Raw genomic sequence first — 21421 nt, forward strand, 5'->3', positions numbered from 1 at the left:
TTTTGGCCCAATCTTAATGAAACTTGGTCAGAATGTAACCCTCAATAAAATCTTGGACGAGTTCGATATTGGGTCATCTGGGTTCAAAAACTAGGTCACCAGGTCAAATCAAAGGAAAAGCTTGTTAACACTCTAGAGGCCACATTTATGACTATATCCTCATGAAACTTGGTCAGAATGTTAATCTTGATGATCTTTAGGTCCAGTTTGAATCTGGGTCATGTAGGGTCAAAAATTAGGTCACCAGGTCAAATCAAAGGAAAAGCTAGTTAACACTCTAGAGGTCACATTTATGACCATATCTTAATGAAACTTGGTCAGAATGTTAATCTTGATGATCTTAAGGTCAAGTTCGAATCTGGGTCATGTGGGATCAAAAACTAGGTCACCAGGTCAAATCAAATGAAAAGTTAGTTAGCACTTTAGAGACCACATTTATGACCATATCTTAATGAAACTTGGTCGGAATGTTAAACTTGATTATCTTTAGATAAGCTTTAAATCTGGGTCAGATGGGGCCAAAAACTAGGTCACCAGGTCAAATCAAAGGAAAAGCTAGTTAACACTGTGTAAGCTACATTTATGACCGTATCTTAATGAAACTTGGTCAGAATGTTAATGTTGATGATCTTTAGGTCAAGTTAAAATCTGGGTCAGGTTGGGTCAAAAACTAGGTCACCAGGTCAGATCAAAGGAAAAGTTAGTTAACACTCTAGAGGCCACATTTATGATTATATCTTCATGAAACTTTGTCAGAATGTTAACCTTGATAATCTTTAGGTCAGATTCGAATCTGGGTAATTCGGGATCAAAAACTAGGTCACCAGGTCAAATCAAAGGAAAAGCTAGTTAACACTCTGGAGGCCACATTTATGACCATATCTTAATGAAACTTGGTCAGAATGTTTATCTTGATGATCTTTAGGTCAGTAAGTCAGGTGAGTGATACAGGGCCTTCACAAACCGTATATCAGACAGAAAATTCATAGGTATATAATACGCAATATTTAAGGACCATACCTGTTGGTGATAACGAAGAAGGAGAAAGTGGGTGAGATACAAGGTCATGTGATTTGGAAGATTACAGGCACAGAACTACATTCCTACAAGAGAACTATGCTTCATCTAACTGAGAAACAGGTACAACATTACACACACATCTACGTTTGTCTCCCTTTGGATTCTTTCAAAATGGTTTTAGGAAATGCAACTTTAAGTTTGTGCGAAAAGTGGTTTCTGCCCTTGTCTGACCGTCTGAATTTGTTTTGTGCATATCTCAAAAAGTATTTGACCTAGAGTCATCAAACTTACAGGATTGTTATTCAACATGTGGAGTTTTTAAATGGGATTTCAACCAGCCAGACAAGAGTTATCTCCGTTATCTTAGTCAAAGATATGCATACAGTGACAGGAAGTTGAGGCACCAGTGTCCTATGGACACACATCTAGTTTTACCTATAGAATGATTTTTTTCTAAGGCTTGGTATGATTCTAAAGGCCACTTTTAACAGTGTTTTCATACATTTATTTGTTTGTCTACTTTAACTCAGGGTTTATGTTATGGTAAGCATCATCTTGTACATTCTGTTTCATCTATTTAGTTGGGATCAAGGGTAAGTATTAAATGAACAACTTTTTTCCCCACTGACAAAAACTGTGAAGAGAGACTGAACAAGGTTGTTTTCATGTACATATGTGTTCTCCACCAATTTCCTGCTCTGGAACCTGGAATTTGGACATGTGACAAAGGAAATACTTGTTAGAATGCATTTTGTGTGATGTCTTTTTGAAACAGCTTTCATTCTGTATGTAAATGTCATATCTCAGGATGTCAACCATGTCACTCCATGATGTTTTTAGGACTGCATTGTTACTTTTTAATGTATGTACATGTTTTCTGATTGTTATGTTTTTATCCAATGTAATTTGTGTGGATGGGTTTTTTGTGCTTTTCAAAACTGCCAGTGAGTAATGAACCACTATTAATGTAATATTCCCCATGTTTTGGAATATGGTTATGTGTTGCATATGTTTGCATTTACTCAAAGACAGCCTTGACCCTGTTTGCATTTTTCACCCAAACTAAAGTTATACTTTGGAAGAAAAAATGAGTAATTAGCTTGAAATTAGGTAGAGCTATGGAACCATTGTTTTTAGCTCACCTGTCACATAGTGACAAGGTAAGCTTTTGTGATCACCCTTCGTCCGTCGTCAGTCTGTCTGTCCATGCGTGCGTCAACAATTTCTTGTCTGCACGATAGTGGTTTCATTTATGATTTTATTTTAACCAAACTTGCACACAACTTGTATCACCATGAGATCTCGGTTCCTTTCTTGAACTGGCCAGATCCCATTATGGGTTCCAGAGTTATGGCCCCTAAAAGGGCTAAAATCAGCTATTTTGACCTTGTCTGCACAATAGCAGCTTTATTTTTAATTTGATTTTTATTAAACTGGCACACAACTTGTATCACCATAAGATCTTGGTTCCTTTCTTGAACTGGCCAGATTCCTTCATGGGTTCCAGAGTTGAGGCCCCTGAAAGGGCCAGAATTAGCTATTTTGACCTTGTCTGCACAATAGCATCTTTATTTATGATTTTGTTAGTCCCCTACTGGTTGAAAACCAGTTTCGGGGACTATAGGAATGCACTTTTCCGTCATTCCGTCTGTCCGTCCGTCCGCAATTTCGTGTCCGGTCCATAACTCTGCCATCCATGAAGGGATTTTAATATTACTTGGCACAAATGTTCCCCATGATGAGACGACGTGTCATGCGCAAAACCCGGACCCCTAGCTCAAAGATCAAGGTCACAATTGGAGGTCAAAGGTCAACAGGGCTTTTTTCCTGTCCGATCCACAACTCTCCCATCCTTGAAGGGATTTTAGTATTACTTGGCACAAATGTTCCCCATGATGAGATGATGTGTCATGCGCAAATCCCGGACCCCTAGCTCAAAGGTCAAGGTCACAATTGGAGGTCAAATGTCAACATGGCTTTTTTCCTGTCCGGTCCATAAGTCTCCCATCCATGAAGAGATTTTAATATTACTTGGCACAAATGTTCCCCATGAGGAGACGACGTGTCATGCGCAAAACCTGGACCGCTAGCTTAAAGGTCAAGGTCACAATTGGAGGTCAAAGGTCAACAAGGCTTTTTTCCTGTCCGGTCCATAACTTTCCCATCTATGAAGGGATTTTAATATTACTTGGCACAAATGTACCTCATAATAAGACGATGTGTCATGCACAACTTTCAGACCCCTAGCTCAAAGTACAAGGTCACACTTAGCAGTCAATTGTTAACATAGCATGAACAGGGTCTGTTTCGTGTCCGGTCGATAACTCTGACATTCATTAAGGAATTTTAATATCACTTAGCACAAGTGTTCCCAATGATGAGACGACCTGTCATGCGCAAATCCCAGACCCCTAGCTCAAAGGTCAAGGTCATAATTGGGGGTCAAAGGTCAACAGAGTTTTTTTCCTGTCTCGTCCATAACTCTGCCATCCATGAAGGGATTTTAATATTACTTGGCACATTTGTTCCCCATGATGAGACAACATGTCATGCGCAAAGCCCGGACCCTTAGCTCAAAGGTCAAGGTCACAATTGGAGGTCAAAGGTCAATAAGGTTTTTGCCCTGTCCGATCCAGAACTCTGTCATCCATCAAGGGATTACAATATTACTTGGCATAAATGTTTCCCATGATGAGACGACGTGTCATGTGCAACACCCAATACCCTAGCTTAAATGTCAAGGTCACACTTTGAGATCAAAGGTCAAGAGGATTTTTTTCCTGTCCGGTCTATAACTTTGTCATGCAAAGCAGGATTTAGATATCAGTTGGCACAAATATTCCCCTGGATGAGACAACATGTCATGCGTAAGAACCAGGTCCCTATGTCTAAGGTCAAGGTCATATTTAGAGGTCAAAGGTCAAATTCAAGAATGACTTTGTACGGGACATTTTTTCTTCATGCATGGAGGGATTTTGATGTAACTTGGACCAAATGTTCACCACCATGAGGCACCCTTGTTTTTAGAATTACGTCCCTTTGTTTTTACTATAAATAGATTTTATTGTAACTTTTTTATTACTGGCAGTAGAGAAAAATCGAGACCACTTTTCTGTGGTACAGCATGCATGTTACATCCAAGTTTTAGGTGTATTTTGACCTATCTCTACCTGGTAAAGAGTTTCTTGTGGACTTGTATTATATAGATTTTTTTTTTTTTTTTTTTTTTTAAAGATTAATTTCCCTTTGTTATTACTATAAATAACTTACATGATAACATTTTTATAATCAGCCAAAAAAATTCAATATGAAAACAACTGTAGGTTTTTATTATATATATAAATTTTAATCCAAGTGTTTTGTTATAACATATTGTATATATAGTACAATATTGTTTATACATCATCGACAGATATCAGTTCATTATGTTATACTGCAGTAGAGAAAATTAGGTGCCTTCCAGTAGGGGACTTTGTATTGCATGGCAATACTTCATTCACTTGTTTTAACCAAAGTTGCACACAACTTGTATCAACATAAGATCTTGGTTCCTTTTCTTGAACTGGCGAGATTCCATTATGGGTTCCAGAGTGATGGCCCCTGAAAGGGCCAGAATTAGCTATTTTGACCTTGTCTGCACAATAGCAGCTTCATTTATGATTTGAATTTAATCAAACTTGCACAAAACTTGTGTCACCTTAAGATCTTGGTTCCTTTCTAGAACCGGCCAAATCCATAATGGTTTCCAGAGTTATGGCCCCTGAAAGGGCCAAAATGAGCTATTTGACCTTGTCTGCACAATAGCATGTTCATTTATGATTTGATTTTAACCAAACTTGCACACAACTTGTATCACCACAAGATCTTGCTCCCTTTCTTCAACTGGCCAGATTCCGTCATGGGTTCCAGAGTTATGGCCCCTTAAAGGTCCAAAATTGGCTATTTTGGCTTTTGCAGCCATATAGAGACTTCATTTATGGTTTTATTTGATACAAACTTACAAAATATCTTCAACAACAATAAATCCTGGATTCCATGACAAATCAGATCCAATCGTAGGTTCCAGAGTTATTTTATGTCTGATTACCTCCCCTGATTGTAATCAAAATGGATTTATATCAGTAAGAACTTATCGGACTTATTTGAAATTTCATTATTGTTATTAGTTGGACTGAGACAATCAGGGTAGATAACTATGGACTGATTTTTAGCTCACCTGAGCACAAAGTGCTCAGGGTGAGGTATTGTGATCGCTCACCGTCCGGCGTCCGTCCGTCCGTTGTACGTCCGTCCACACTTTCCTTTAAACAACATCTCCACCTAAACCAACAGGTCAATTTTGATGAAACTTCACAGGGATGTTCCTTGGCTGGCCCCCTTTCAAAATTGTTCAAAGAATTGAATTCCATGCAGAACACTGGTTGCCATGGCAACCGAAAGGAAAAACTTTAAAAATCGTCTTCTCAAAAACCAGAAGCCCTAGAGCTTAGATATTTGGTGTGAAGCATTGCCTAGTGGACCTCTACCAATTTTGTTCAAATCATGACCCCGGGGTCAAAATTGACCCTGCCCCAGGGGTCACTTGATTTTACATAAGAAAATCTTAAAAAAATCTTCTTCTCAAAAACCAAAAGCCTTAGAGCTTAGATATTTGACATCTAGCATTGCCTAGTGGACCTCTACTAAAATTGTTCAAATCATGACCCCGGGGTCAAAATTGATCCCGCCCCAGGGGTCACTTGATTTTACATAGGAAAATCTTCAAAAAATTTCTAAAAATAAACCAGAAGGCCTAGAGCTTAGATATTTGACATGTAGCATTGCCTAGTGGACCTCTACAAAATTTGTTCAAATCATGGCCCCCGGGGTCAAAATTGACCCGCCCCAGGGGTCACTTGATTTTACATAGGAAAATATTTAAAAAATCTTCTTCTCAAAAACCAGAAGCCCTAGAGCTTAGATATTTGATATGTAGCATTGCCTATTGGACCTCTACTAAAGTTGTTCAAATTATGACCCGGGGGTCAAAATTGACCCCGCCCTAGGGGTCACTTGACTTTACATAGGAAAATCTTCAAAAGTTTTCTAAAAATAAACCAGAAGGCCTAGAGCTTAGATATTTCACATGTAGCATTACCTAGTGGACCTCTACAAAATTTGTTCATATCATGACCCCCTGGGTCAAAATTGACCCAGCCCCAGGGGTCACTTGATTTTACATAGGAAAATCTTCAAAAATTTTCTAAAAATAAACTAGAAGGCCTAGAGACTAGATATTTGACATGTAGCATTGCCTAGTGGACCTCTACAAAATTTGTTCAAACCTTGTCCCCCGGGGTCAAAATTGACTCCGCCCTAGGGGTCACCTGATTTTACATGGGAAAATCTTAAAAAAAAATTCTAAAAATAAACCAGAAGGCCTAGATTTTAGATATTTGACATGTAGCATTGCCTATTAGACTTTTACAAAGTTTATTCAAATCATGACCCCTGGGGTCAAATTGACCCTGCCCCATGGGGTTACTTGATTGTACATAGAAAAATCTTCAAAATTTTCTAAAAATAAACCAGAAGAGCTTAGATATTTGACATGTAGCATTGCCTAGTGGACCTCTACAAAAAGTTTTCAAATCTTGTTTTTAAAGTTACTTAAAGAAAATTTCAACTATATTTTCTCATAATTCTTTTGATTGATTTCTATTATGATCTTTTGACCTTGAAGACTTGTCCTTAAGTGCAATGATAACAGGTGAGCGATATAGGGCCATCATGGCCCTCTTGTATATCAAATTACCTCCCTTTATTTCAAATTAAAATGGGTATATCTCCATAACTAATGAAGATACTGATCTGAAATTTCATTTATGTCAACAGATTTATTTGGCAGATCCTTCTTTTGTTCACTTACAATATTTATTTTTTTTTAATTACTTCCCTTTTACGTTACTATAAATAGCTTTTTTTTATTATTGGCCGTAGGGAAAAACTGAGACCACTTTTCTATGGTACAACATGGATGGTACCTCCAATTTATAGGTGTATCTTGACATATCTATACCTTGTAAGAATTTTTTTTTCTTTTTGCTTAAATTTCTTCCCTTTGTTGTTCCTGTCCTTTGGACTTAGATATTTTTTCCGAGGACCTTCTTGTCCTCAAGTGCAATGGTAACAGGTGAGCGATATAGGGCCATCATGGCCCTCTTGTTTCTATTTGTATTTTAAAGTGTTTTAAAATCTTACTTGTAAGCTGTTTTATTCTTAGAATGTTTCTGATGATTGCTTCTGTTCATGTTTTATCAATTGAGCCAGGTCAGTAGATGGAGATCTTATGACAACCAGGCTCTCCTCTGTACATTTCAAGTGTATCTTTATAAGATACTTTACTTTTTGTGTCACAAAAGATTTGCATGTCTGGAAAATTATTAAATAATTTTTAGGAGTTTCCTTGCTTTGTCAATCAGTCACATGCTTGGCATTTTCAAAATTTCCTAATATTCATATATCTCTTGTAAATATAAACCTCTTCACCAAGAAGAATGTTGTTAAAAGTCTGACCTATATATAGGTGCACAGAAAAAGTAGGGAAAAAAATCGTTAAGTCCTTTAATTTGAAGATCAGATTTCACTTCATAGCTCCTATCCAAAACTTAGAACATATAACTTGTAAAAATGCTTATTTGCTTCAAGACTTATATGTTTATTGCTGATTTTAAGATTTGTTTCTAATCTAACTGTACTTTGTTGTATGGTATTTTCAGACTCGAGACAATGGTGTGTATGTATCAATGGTGGAAAGTGTGTTGAAAACTGGATATTTTTACTTCAGTACAACATATGATATTACACATACACTTCAGAGATTACACAATACTAGTCCTGATTTCATATCAATACCACTTCATGAACGAGTAAGTCTCCATTGAATATATTTCCATTCTTTACTAAATTTTTCTTTATGGATAACTACTTAACCGGATTATATACTTCAGTCTGTTGCCATGCTTCACGTAACTATCAGAGTCTCATCTATGTATGACCTAATGCATACCAGATTAAATCTTGTAAGTTTATTTATGGTAGCTGCAAGAAAAAAATTATGGACAACTCCTCAAGAAGACTGTTTACACACATGCGATTCTTATCTCAATGTTAGTAATTTTTCGTTGGAGGAGTGGGGACTCGAACCAACAATCCCTCGTTTAAGTCACAGTATTACCACCAGACCACTGCATCCATTCTGTATGCTAACATTTACATCACAAAAATTGTTGTAAAAAGTTAGTAACTGAACTTCAGCAAGCAGTTGTTTCCCTGTCTTAAACGGAGTTGCTCAACTTGACAAACCTGTTCTTGGGCAGTGGCTTGCTTTTGATATTGTTCCAGTTTTGAATGTTAATATCCAATAAATAGTACAGTAGTAGCCATGTTTTCTTTTAGGCAGATCAGCGTTTTTTATGGAATAACCATGTGTTACGTGAGTTGTCGCAGCAAGCAGACCTTGGCAGATACTGTCTACCTGTCATGCATGGATGTATCCTTCTACAGTTATTCCACCATTGATTTCAAGAAAATAACAGTAGGCTTTTGTAATGAAATATTGAATGATGGCTTGGAATGTCTAGGTGTTAAAATGGAATTCTTGATTCCAAGGTGATGATGTGTTTTAGCATTATATATAAATGTCCTTTTTAAGTCACAGAGATTACTCTTATATGTGTATTGACTGTTTGTTACATGTATGCATTTATATGCATGTAGTTTCTCTCTGTTGTACATGTTTAGTTTACTAAGGTCGCACTTTGGAGGGAGACCAGCACTGCAAAAAATTTAAATGAGAAAATCTACCTAATTAACATTTATACCAACCCCTCAAAGTAATCACCCTTAACAGAAATGCATTTTTGTAGATTCAGTAACCGTTGTCTGAAAGTGTCAGAGTAGTCTGCCCTTTGTATCTGTTTCAAGCATTGATGGATTGCACTTCCTAGGGCACTTTTACTGTTGTATCGTCACCCAGACAACATTTTCTTGAAGTGAGGAAATAAAAAAAGTCACAAGGACTTAAATCAGTAGAATATAGTGGGTTTTGTAGTATTTTTACCTTTTCGTTGTGCAGAAAGTTGAGTGTGACACAAAATTTATGGGCTGGAGCATTGTTTTGAAGGAGGAAAATGGATTTCAGACTAGTACTTGGGCGTTTAATCTTACAGAATTTCTTGATGGAATTTAGTACTGCGTTATTGTAGAAACTGCTAATAATAGATTTTCCTGTTTGACAAGGAATCTGCACAACTGAGCCATAAGAATTAATAAGAAAAGTATACAAAAGTTGTTTTTCTTTTTGCGCTTTTCTGACGCTTTGTTGTGATGTACATATTTATTGTGGTCACCTTAACTGTATGTTCAGTCATGAGTATATCATCGTCAGTTATTGACAACAAGTCTGTCAATTACATACTCATCTCTAGACGATGTGTGTACAGAGCTGGCACGAGATTTAACGTGCGAGGTCTTGACATGGAGGGTCAGGTCGCTAACTTTGTAGAAACAGAACAGATTCTGCAATATGATGGGACGTGCTGTTCATATGTTCAGGTGAGCAACAGTCTGTGTGAGCAGATTTGCTGTATTAATCGACTTATTTATAATGTTTGATATATATTTCCATATCACACTGAAAACAAAGATATATCCTCTGTATCTTGGCCACTTACTGATGGATAAATTTGCTGAGATCCTGGTTCTCAGACTTCCTCAGTTATGTAGGAACTATGACAGGGGTCATTAAAACATTATTGGACTTACTTAAAAGTTTGTTACTTGTATGTAGAAGTTTACTTTTCTTCACTGTCAGTAGTTGAAACTTTCTATTAGGGAAAGCACTCTGTTTTAACGGTACTCTCCAAATGGGAAGCAAGTTTCTGTATTTGGTGATAGTCTTCCAAATCAGGAAGTATGGAATAACCCATATACTGACTTTCTGAATATCGATTTCTGTACTGAATGTGTAGATATAGAATTGACCCTTAACTGTTTTAAATGTTTTTGTTTCAGACAAGGGGATCAATACCATTGCACTGGACACAGAGACCATGTTTAAAGTATATGCCATTACCTCAACTCAGAACCACCAACCATGTATGTGTTACATATTGAATTGTGTTAAATTTCTGTAACTTCAGTTACAGTATGTAAAGGTACTAGGCAAATGTTAGCTTGTATGTGAAATTTGTCTCTGTTCTCATATAAAGTATGGCACATTTGTTTGAAACTTTAAAACTCCTGCTAGTTAATATCAATTGCCTTTCACAGATTTGCAGTCAGAAAACAATTGACTAACTGTATCCCAGGTTGTGCTCATTGTACTCACTGTTGACTTATCAGTATTACATTCTGTTCTATAGTTTTAATCCAAATGCTTTTATTACAAATAATAAGCTTTCAGACTCTTATTCATGTAAGTAAGCCTTTCAGTTAATACAATGTAACATGATTTAATGTTGAAATATCTAATACTCCAGAAACTGTTCTAAAACAGAAGCTCTGAATTTTAAGGGCTGTCAACAGTTGCTTGATGAAGTCCCACTACAACATACACTTTAATCTTTAGCCTATAAGGTTTAGAGAGGTCTGAAGCATGTTTGGTTTACAGAAGACTGTATTCTAAAAGGTTTAGAAAGGTCTTTAGCCTGTTTGTTCAAGAGGGGCCTTAAGCCAGTAAGGTTAAAAGGGGTCTGTAGCCTGTTCGGTTTAGAGAGGTCTGTAGCGTATAAGGTTAAGAGGCGTCTGTGGCCTGTTTGGTTTAGAGAGGTCTGTAGCGTATACGGTTAAGAAAAGTCTGTAGCCTGTTTGGTCTTGAGGGGTGTTTAGCCTGTTTGGGAATAGAGGGGTCTGTAGCCTGTTTGGGAACAGTGACATCTGTAGTCTGTTTGGGAATAGAAGCATCTGTAGCCTGTTTGGGAATAGAGGGGTCTGTAGCCTATTTGGGAACAGTGACATCTGTAGCCTGTTTGGGAATAGAAGCATCTGTAGCCGGTTTGGGAATAGAAGCATCTGTAGCCGGTTTGAGAATAGAGGGGTCTGTAGCCTGTTTGGGAACTATGGCATCTGTAGCCTGTTTAGGAATAGAATCTTATGTAGCCTGTTTGGGAATAGAGGGGTATGTAGCCTGTTCCGTTTAGAGGGGTCTGTCAGATGTATAACAACACATATTCAGAATTTACATTTAACATTCTACTGCAGATTGAAGGTATGTCAAGACACTTTGAAGATCAGGTTTTCCTGTATGGTGATCAAGTTGTTGTCAACTTAGTAAGTTCTTTTTCTTCTTTTTAAAGATATCGCATGTATTGACTGTTGAGTGTTACTGTTTGATTTTATGACCAATGCCTAATGTCACAAATATTGAGTCTTTTACTGTTGGTCTGAGAATAAAACCTGGAAATTTCTGATGGAATGTACATCACTTGAGCAGTGATAAAGTTACAAGCATGCACTATACATGTACATTCCTGTGAATAAATATGATTCATTTTATCTTTCTTATATATATCTCCACAGAGAACATAAAAAATCCTTCCTGTATGTAGACATATCAAATTTGTAAAATTTGAATTGATGATAAAGTAAGTAGCAAGTGGAAAATAATACATGTTCAGGTTTTCAGATTTAAAAGAGGTAAATAGAAGAATAAAAACCTTCTTTGCATAATTTTATTCATTTGATCCATCCATAGCATGTTTTTAGCTCACTGAGCTCACAATCAATTTCAAAACTCAATGGGTCAGGTCCCCAAACTCCAGCATGTATTTTGGCCAAATTGTTCCCCCTTTTGTACTTAGAAAATCTTGGTTAAAATTTTACATGCAACTTACTTTCACCAAAACTAATGCACGTATTGTAACTTCACATGTTTCTCAGGGGTCATAAAACTAGGTGATAGCATCAAGAACAGTACGTCTGACATGCATTTTGGCCAAATTATGCCCCCTTTTGGACTTACAAAATCATGGTTAAAGTTTTGCATGCAAGTACATGTGGCTATTATTTAAAGGCATATATCTTTGAAGCTTACTTTTTTAGTCCCCTACTGGTTGAAAACCAGTTTCGGGGACTATAGGAATGCGCTTTTCCGTCGTTCCGTCTGTCCGTCCGTCCGTCTGTCCGTCCGTCCGCAATTTCGTGTCCGGTCCATAACTCTGTCATCCATGAAGGGATTTTAATATTACTTGGCACAAATGTTCCCCATGATGAGACGACGTGTCATGCGCAAAACCCGGACCCCTAGCTCAAAGGTCAAGGTCACAATTGGAGGTCAAAGGTCAACAGGGCTTTTTTCCTGTCCGGTCCATAACTCTCCCATCCATGAAGGGATTTTAATATTACTTGGCATAAATGTTCCCCATGATGAGACGACGTGTCATGCGCAAAACCCGGACCCCTAGCTCAAAGGTCAAGGTCACAGTTGGAGGTCAAAGGTCAACAAAGCTTTTTTCCTGTCCGGTCCATAACTCTCCCATCCATGAAGAGATTTTAATATTACTTGGCACAAATGTTCCCCATGAGAAGACGACGTGTCATGTGCAAAACCTAGACACCTAGCTTAAAGGTCAAGGTCACAATTTGAGGTCAAAGGTCAACAAGACTTTTTTCCTGTCCGGTCCATAACTCTCCCATCTATGAAGGGATTTTAATATTACTTCATGGTTCGCACAGGTCCTTGAAAGTCCTTGAATTTGATCCTAAGTCCTTGAAAAGTCCTTGATTTTTTTCTTCCAAAAATCCCCTGAAAAAGTACTTGAATTTTGAAAAAAAAGGTAGAAAAGTCCTTAAATTTTGCTAAAAACGGGGGTGCAATCGTATTGTTGGGGAAAAATACAAAAAATAAATAATAAATAAGTCAAAACGAGCGAAAAAAACGGTGTAAAATAAAAATACATGCACACCCACGGAGGGAACGCTAGTTGAACACCGTTTCGGTACGGAAGTTAGATACGGAATAGCGATTTTCACAACGTTAAAATATTATGCGCAAGGTCATTGTAGCGTGACTTATCAACGACAACAAATTGTCATTATGAGTGGCCCAAAAAATAAATGTAGTTTCGCCAATAAATGGCTTACACAGGATGATTATTCATCGTGGTTAAAGGAGTTTAAGTCAGACAAGCATAAGTGTATGTGATAAACTCATTGATGTCGGAACTATGGGAGAAAGTGCGTTGAAATCACACGCGAAAACAAGAAGTGAAGTCCCTTGAGGACAAATTGAAAACTAGTCTTGAGAGCTTGAAAGACTTATAAGAAACATGTACTAAGTATGTATACAGGCAAATATAGCTCATAAAAGGTAATTCCATTGAAGATCTCATAAAGGTTAAGATATGCTGTTGTAGCTTATGGAAAATAAAACTGTTCTGTAACTTTTCTTCTGTCATAATGCCTTATGAAGAGCCTAAATGGTTTTGTAATTTAAGATTTAAAGCGATTAAAATAGTCCTTGAAAATCCATAAAAAGTCCTTGAAAAGTCCTTGAAAAGTCCTTGAATTTTTTTTGCCAAGTCCTGTATGAACCATGTACTTGGCACAAATGTACCTCATAATAAGACGATGTGTCATGCACAACTTTCAAACCCCTAGCTCAAAGGTCAAGGTCACACTTAGCAGTCAGATGTTAACATAGCATGAACAGGGTCTGTTTCGTGTCCGGTCCATAACTCTGACATTCATTAAGGAATTTTAATATCACTTAGCACAAGTGTTCCCCATGATGAGACGACATGTCATGCGCAAATCCCAGACCCCTAGCTCAAAGGTCAAGGTCACAATTGGGGGTCAAAGGTCAATAAGGTTTTTTCCCTGTCCGATCCAGAACTCTGTCATCCATCAAGGGATTACAATATTACTTGGCATAAATGTTTCCCATGATGAGACGACGTGTCATGCACAACACCCAGTACCCTAGCTTAAAGGTCAAGGTCACACTTTGAGATCAAAGGTCAAGAGGATTTTCCTGTCCGGTCTATAACTTTGTCATGCAAAGCAGGATTTAGATATCAGTTGGCACAAATATTCCCCTGGATGAGACAACATGTCATGCGCAAGAACCAGGTCCCTAGGTCTAAGGTCAAGGTCATATTTAGAGGTCAAAGGTCAAATTCAAGAATGACTTTGTACGGAACATTTCTTCTTCATGCATGGAGGGATTTTGATGTAACTTGGACCAAATGTTCACCACCATGAGGCACCCTTGTTTTTAGAATTACGTCCCTTTGTTGTTACTATAAATAGATTTTATTGTAACTTTTTTATTACTGGCGATAGAGAAAAATCGAGACCACTTTTCTGTGGTACAGCATGCATGTTACATCCAATTTTTAGGTGTATTTTGACCTATCTCTACCTGGTAAAGAGTTTCTTGTGGACTTATATTATATAGATTTTTTTTTTTTTTTTTTTTTTTTTTTTTTTTTTTTGAAAGATTAATTTCCCTTTGTTGTTACTATAAATAACTTACATGATAACATTTTTATAATCAGCCAAAAAAAATCAATATGAAAACAACTATAGGTTTTTATATATATAAATTTTAATTCAAGTGTTTTGTTATAACATATTGTATATATAGTACAATATTGTTTATACATCATTGACAGATATCAGTTCATTATGTTATACTGCAGTAGAGAAAATTAGGTGCCTTCCAGTAGGGGACTTTGTATTGCATGGCAATACTTCATTCACTTGTTTTCTCTAAGTCAATTACTAACCTCACTGGGTCCAGTCCCATAAGTCTGACATCTATTTTGGCCAAATCATGCCCCCCTGTTGGTCTTAGAAAATCCTGGTTAAAGTTTTGCATGCAAGTTTATTATCTCTAAATCAAATGCAGATATTGAATTGAAACTTAACATGTGTCTTTTAGGTTATAAAATTAGGTGATAGCATCAAGTCCATTTTAGCCAAATTATGTCCCCTTTTGAACTTAAAACTTTAAGTTTTGCATGCAACTATCTCCAAAACTAATGCAGATACTGGATTGAAACTCTATAGATATTTTAACATTTAGGGTAATATTCCTGCTTCTGGGACAAGAATTTGAATAGTCGAGCATTGGCTGTCTTACGGACAGCTCTTGTTTATATAATGTAGACAGTATATAATATCCTATGATATTCATATAGTATCTTCTTTTCAGAAAACAGTAGCCCAATTTCAAAATAATTTCACAGATATTTTTAATGCATTACCCTCTATCAGAATTGTTTGATCAATCTGTGAAACTCAGGTGAGCAATCTGTGGCCATCATAACCCTTTTGTCAATTTTAAAACAGGTGAATTCCAAAGGTTATGAAAGTCAGTTGGAGAAGGCGTTGAAACAGTACATCGCAGATGTGAAGAACACTAGAGTCAAGTAAGCAAGTACAACTGCCGTCATTTATGTCATTTCTAAATGCAATAGATACTGACAGTTTACTCACCTGTTAGGCTGATTGGTTACTGTAAAAGTACATATTTTTGCTGGGTCAAAATTTCGCGAATTTGAAATTTAGAGTATCTTCGCGAGGTTAAGTATTTGAGAAATTGTCAAAATGGTATTCAACTTTAATTTGAATTATGGTAAATGTTTACGCGAGGATTAATTTTAGCGAGATGTAGAGTCTCGCGAATGTAGCAAAAATTAAACCTCGCGAAAATTTCTGCTTTTACAGTATGAGACAGGTTTCCATCCTTGTCCCTTCAATTAATGGTTTCTTTGATGACCATTTTAAGCTAGGTTAAAAAACCTTTTTCCAGCTAGAACTTTGCTTAAAGTTAACAGAAATATCATTATCCTGTTATTATTTGATAGAAATATATTTGAATACTTAGAACTTACATGCATTAACCCTTATTATGCTGGACACAATTGATTCTGGCTTTGCGGCCAGTGTAGATCATGATCAGCCTGCACATCCATGCAGTCTGATCAACATCTGCACTTTTCGCCATTCAGTCAGTATCTTTTTGATAAACACCCCTTTAAACAATTAATGGTACTGTCCAAATTGAAATATGGACAAGTTGATCATAGAAATTTAGCAGGGTAAGGGCTAAGGCCATTCATGTATAAAAGATGTTGATATTTCTCCCTTGTACAGGTATCCGTACATGAAAGATTGTAGAATATTATTCTATATTGCTTAGAGTGTCAAATTTCAAGACATTGACATTTCATCCATGTTTTGATATAAAAATTTCTATTAACACTATGTCTTGTAAAACCTAGTGTGTGTACATTGCAGGTGAGAATTGAATACTATATCAAATAGTATAATGGTTAGGGCTTTACTAATCATACATTTATTGAAATGTCAGCTTCTGTATTATAACACAGGTATGAGTATTTTGACTTCCACCATGAATGCAGGAAGATGCGATGGGATCGTCTGGCAGTTCTAGTCAGTAGACTGGAACCTCTGCGTAAACAGTTTGGGTAAGATGTTCATGTTATGCTGTAAATAGTTTTGGTCACATTTTCATGTCATGCTGTAACTAGTTCGCGTAAAGTTTTCATGTTGTGCTGTAAACTGTAGGCAAGGTTTTCATGTCATGCTGTAAACAGTTTAGGTAAAATTTTCATGTTGTGCTGTAAACTGTAGGCAAGGTTTTCATGTCATGCTGTAAACAGTTTAGGTAAAATTTTCATGTGGTGCTGTAAACTGTAGGCAAGGTTTTCATGTCATGCTGTAAACAGTTTAGGTAAAATTTTCATGTTGTGCTGTAAACTGTAGGCAAGGTTTTCATGTCATGCTGTAAACAGTTTAGGTAAAATTTTCATGTTGTGCTGTAAACTGTAGGCAAGGTTTTCATGTCATGCTGTAAACAGTTTAGGTAAAATTTTCATGTTGTGCTGTAAACTGTAGGCAAGGTTTTCATGTCATGCTGTAAACAGTTTAGGTAAAATTTTCATGTTGTGCTGTAAACAGTTCGGGAAACAGGTTTTCATAAATCGCGTCATGAGGACATTTTGTGCTTCAGGTACCGGTGTCAGAGGCAGACTGTTTTATTTTTAAATGACTTACACTTGCGTTCCATCATGTGAATGTATGTGGGTATACCAAAAAGAGGATATGAGTAAACTATGAAGAGTGTGTTAGTAAACATGGGAGATGTGAGTCAATCTAGAAGGGGATGTGAATAAGCATGAAAGGGGATTTGAGTCAGCCTGGAAGGGGATATGAGTGAACCTGAAAAGAGATATGAGTAAACCAGGAAGTGGTTGTGAGTAAATTAGGAAGTGGGTGTGAGTGGACCAGAAAGGGGATGTTAGTAAATCTGGAAGGGAAATCAAGTAAAAATTCTGCTTGGAATTGTTCACCCTATTTGTTTATACTGATGCAATTTTTATGTTGAAAAAAATTGTAAAAGAAATCACTTTGACAGTACAAAGAAGGGTAATTAGGTTTGAACTTTTTACCAAAGTAATTTATTATCTTTCAGATATTTTATGGTGACAGATGGGACAGTTTCCAAACAGCAGGAAGGTGTGTTCAGATCTAATTGCATGGATTGTTTAGACAGGACCAATGTTGTTCAGGGATTGTTTGCCAAAGTTACACTCGAAGAACAGTTACATGTGAGTGTAGAGATACTTATAACCTGCATTGTAATTTTTTGAAGATCAACAAATATGGGTGTCATGTTAGTTCGGCCTTTTTGCAAGCATTGTATAGAATATCAAAAATGGGTGAATGGTATTCCATGAAGATTTATCTTTTCTAACAACTTAAAGCTGGCAAATTTATTCTTGATTTTTATTTGTGGCTATGTTAACTAGCAAGTTTTTTTAGTGGCTAACTGAGCCATTTCATCATGCATGCACTTGCTTTGTCAGAAATTTGAATTTTAACATATATAAGTACAGTTGATTTATTTGTTTTATTTTATGTTTTTGGTTAAAGTCGCACTGACACAATTTTAGATCATATGGTGACTGTCCAGCTTTGATGGTGGAGGAAGACCCAGGTGCCCCTCCTTGCATTATTTCATCTCGAGCGGGCTCCTGGGTAGAACCACCGACCTTACGTAAGCCAGCTGGATGGCTTCCTCACATGAAGAATTCAACACTTTGAGTGAGGCTCGAACCCACATCGATGAGGGGCAAGTGATTTGAAATCAGTGAGCTTAACCACTCAGCCACAGAGGCCCCTATATTAAGTAGAAGCAAACCATGTAGGTTTGAGATAGCTGTAAGTTAAGGCTGTAAGTTGTCTGAAAAGTTAAATCAGATCTGCATGGATTACTATTCCCTGTTTTTTTATGTGTGATACAACGTTTGCAAGAAAGCGTAAAAATATGATGGCATCTTATTAATGGGTTTTTCTCGCAACATGTTCTAACTCATAATTATGAACTTTCTTGTACAGAATATATTTTTATTACACAATTTATTCAAGTGTAATAGGCAATAAGACTAAGTTTTGTTTTGGTAGGGACCTCAGAGTATCAGTGTTTTAGTTGCTTTTATGAATATTTCCAAACTAGTTTAAGTTAAATGTTTGATATTTCATTTGTAGATTCTTGGAATTACTGACAGTGTAACAAAAATAGAAGAATTTAGTGAGTTCAAAAACATATTTAACAATGGTAAGTATACTCAGGCCTTTCATTATTGAAAGTATATTAATTATATAACAAAAGCATGTTAATTATATCAAGTGTGTAATGTAAGTGTCTTTATGTAGGGGAAGTAATAGTTTTAACTCATTCAGTAAGTGACATTTGAAATATAAAGTTACAAAGCTTTTTTCTCAGTTTTTGACTGAATAAAAGCTTAGCAAACCTGTGTTGAACTTTAGACCTGTAGGTGGCACAGATTTACATGTTTAAGTCAGTTGGTCCCTGCTCACAATGTCTGTTTCCAAGTGCTTATAGGGTTTAAATATGAAATAAAAATGTGCCCCTTGGCCTTTTTTTTTCAGGTAAAAGATAACGGAACTAAATAACCAAGCTAATTTTTGTAATTTTCAGTATGGGCAGATAATGCAGATACTATATCAAAGCAATATGCAGGGACTGGAGCTTTGAAAACAGACTTTACCAGGTACATATATTCACCTCATGGTACTGGACCTGTAATTATAAGCTTCAATTTATGTATTTCATATACTAGCTAAGAAAACAATAGATACACAAGCTGAAATTACCAGTTTTTACAACTTGTCCACTACATCCTGTTTATTTGTAAAGATAATTTCTTCAACATGATGTTTATGTTTCCTTTAATATACATAATTTATGTTTCTTAGTTTAGTATTATTTTATAATACTTTTGTGACACCGGAGAAAGTTCTTTTAAATTCATGTTTACATATCTTTAATATATACATACCGGGTAGCTGATACTGATAATGTGAGTATGGTTATATTTGTTTTAGAACTGGTAAGAGAACCAAGCTTGGGTTATTGATGGATGGTTGGAATTCTCTAACACGTTACTTCAAGAACAATTTTAGTGATGGATTTCGCCAAGATTCGATAGACTTGTTTCTGGGAAATTACCAAGTGGAGGAGAATGAAGGAATTACAAAACCTTCACCATTTCAGACTGAGAGAGACTGGAAGTTTTATGCTGTAAGTTTTTATTTTAAGGCATCTTATGGAAATTAAATTAATCAATTCAAAGTTCTTGCCACCTCATTCTATGATTTCATCCAATACAGACACTTCAGTGTTTTACAGAACAAAAAAACAACAATGTACAGATAGTTTGCAAATTGCTGGTGTTACTGAGGTGTCGGTCTATACATGTTAAAATGGTTGCAGTCACTCTGGTTACTGTAGATCTTTTTCTCCAAATTAAGTTATAAAATTCACATTCTTCTGTAGTTTTTTATGTAACAGAAAGACAGGAGTAGACAAAGTTGATACCTTATCAGTTCATTTTTATGCCCCAAAATTTATTGCCTCAAACTTTCACAAATGAACAAGTATGATATGCAGATGATAAAAGAAGGAACTTTTGCTGTGACAATTTTTTTTTACAAATATATGGAATATAGAGAAAAATCTTGTGTATCCAACTCCTCACACACTATTAGCCTGATTTGCATCAAACTTTCATAGGTGAATAAGCTTGAATAAGGAAGGAGCTTTTGCTGCGACTATTTTTACTGCAGTTATGGCCCTGGGTTCTTCCTCCATCCCCAGAAGCTTGAAGATGTTTCTATATATTTCAGATTGCCGTGTTTCTGTATATTTCAGATTGCCATGTTTCTATATATTTCAGGTTGCCATGTTTCTATATATTTCAGGTTGCCATGTTTCTATATATTTCAGATTGCCATGTCTCTGTATATTTCAGATTGCCATGTTTCTATATATTTCAGGTTGCCATGTTTCTATATATTTCAGATTGCCATGTTTCTATGTATTTCAGATTGCCATGTCTCTGTATATTTCAGATTGCCATGTTTCTGTATATTTCAGATTGCCATGTTTCTATATATTTCAGATTGCCATGTCTCTGTATATTTCAGATTGCTATGTTTCTGTATATTTCAGATTGCTATGTTTCTATATATTTCAGATTGCCATGTCTCTGTATATTTCAGATTGCCATGTTTCTATATATTTCAGATTGCCATGTTTCTATATATTTCAGGTTGCCATGTTTCTATATATTTCAGATATGCCATTATTCTGTTTTAGATACCTGTATTATTTTTGATTGCCATGTTTCTATATATTTCAGATTGCCATGTTTCTATATATTTCAGGTTGCCATGTTTCTATATATTTCAGATATGCCATTATTCTGTTTTAGATACCTGTGTTATTTTTGATTGCCATGTTTCTATATATTTCAAATTGCCATGTTTCTATATATTTCAGATACCTGTGATATTTGTGATTGCCATGTCTATGCTTATCATCAGTATTCTGATACCAGATGGTATGTTTATCTATCTTTTTCCTTTCTGCAATTAAACTGATTTTCTGTTAAAAATTTACTTAGAACATGTTTGTCACTTAAGACACAATATGAGCTGCACCATGAGAAAACCATCATAGTGCATTTTCCACCAGCATGGATCCAGACCAGCCTGTGCATCCGCATCCACAATGTCAAAGTTTTCTCTGTTTGCAATAGGCTCTGAAAGTGAACAGCAAGGATACTGACCAGACTGCGCGTATGCTCAGGCTTGACTGGATCTATGCTGGTAGCAAACGCCCTATATTGGTTTTCTCATGGTGCAGCTCATATAAAAATGCTCATATATATAAGTTCTTACTTGAATTACATCTGTCACAGTGTAAGCAGAAGCTTAATTAACATTGAAAACAACTACAAGTTGAGCTGAGAGTTCTCCAGATTCCTATTTGCTTTTTGTGCATAGTAGGTGCAGTACTGGAAAT

The 21421-nt window shown here is 36.2% G+C and overlaps 1 protein-coding gene across 1 annotated transcript in view; it reads left to right on the forward strand.

Annotated features, from left to right (window-relative positions):
- Positions 1-21421, forward strand: part of LOC123549508 (phosphatidylinositol-3-phosphatase SAC1-like) — a 42432-nt gene that overhangs the window by 14076 nt on the left and 6935 nt on the right. The window contains exons 4-16 of the mRNA XM_053545277.1: positions 1013-1140; positions 7779-7928; positions 8458-8551; positions 9428-9615; positions 10075-10158; positions 11263-11331; positions 15355-15434; positions 16398-16496; positions 17504-17639; positions 18580-18649; positions 19034-19106; positions 19441-19636; positions 20897-20957. Coding sequence (XP_053401252.1) covers positions 1013-1140; positions 7779-7928; positions 8458-8551; positions 9428-9615; positions 10075-10158; positions 11263-11331; positions 15355-15434; positions 16398-16496; positions 17504-17639; positions 18580-18649; positions 19034-19106; positions 19441-19636; positions 20897-20957 — 1428 coding nt within the window. The remainder of the gene's footprint in view (positions 1-1012; positions 1141-7778; positions 7929-8457; positions 8552-9427; positions 9616-10074; positions 10159-11262; positions 11332-15354; positions 15435-16397; positions 16497-17503; positions 17640-18579; positions 18650-19033; positions 19107-19440; positions 19637-20896; positions 20958-21421) is intronic.

The sequence above is a fragment of the Mercenaria mercenaria genome, chromosome 6 (assembly GCF_021730395.1).
Source record: "Mercenaria mercenaria strain notata chromosome 6, MADL_Memer_1, whole genome shotgun sequence".
Lineage (NCBI taxonomy): Eukaryota > Metazoa > Mollusca > Bivalvia > Venerida > Veneridae > Mercenaria > Mercenaria mercenaria.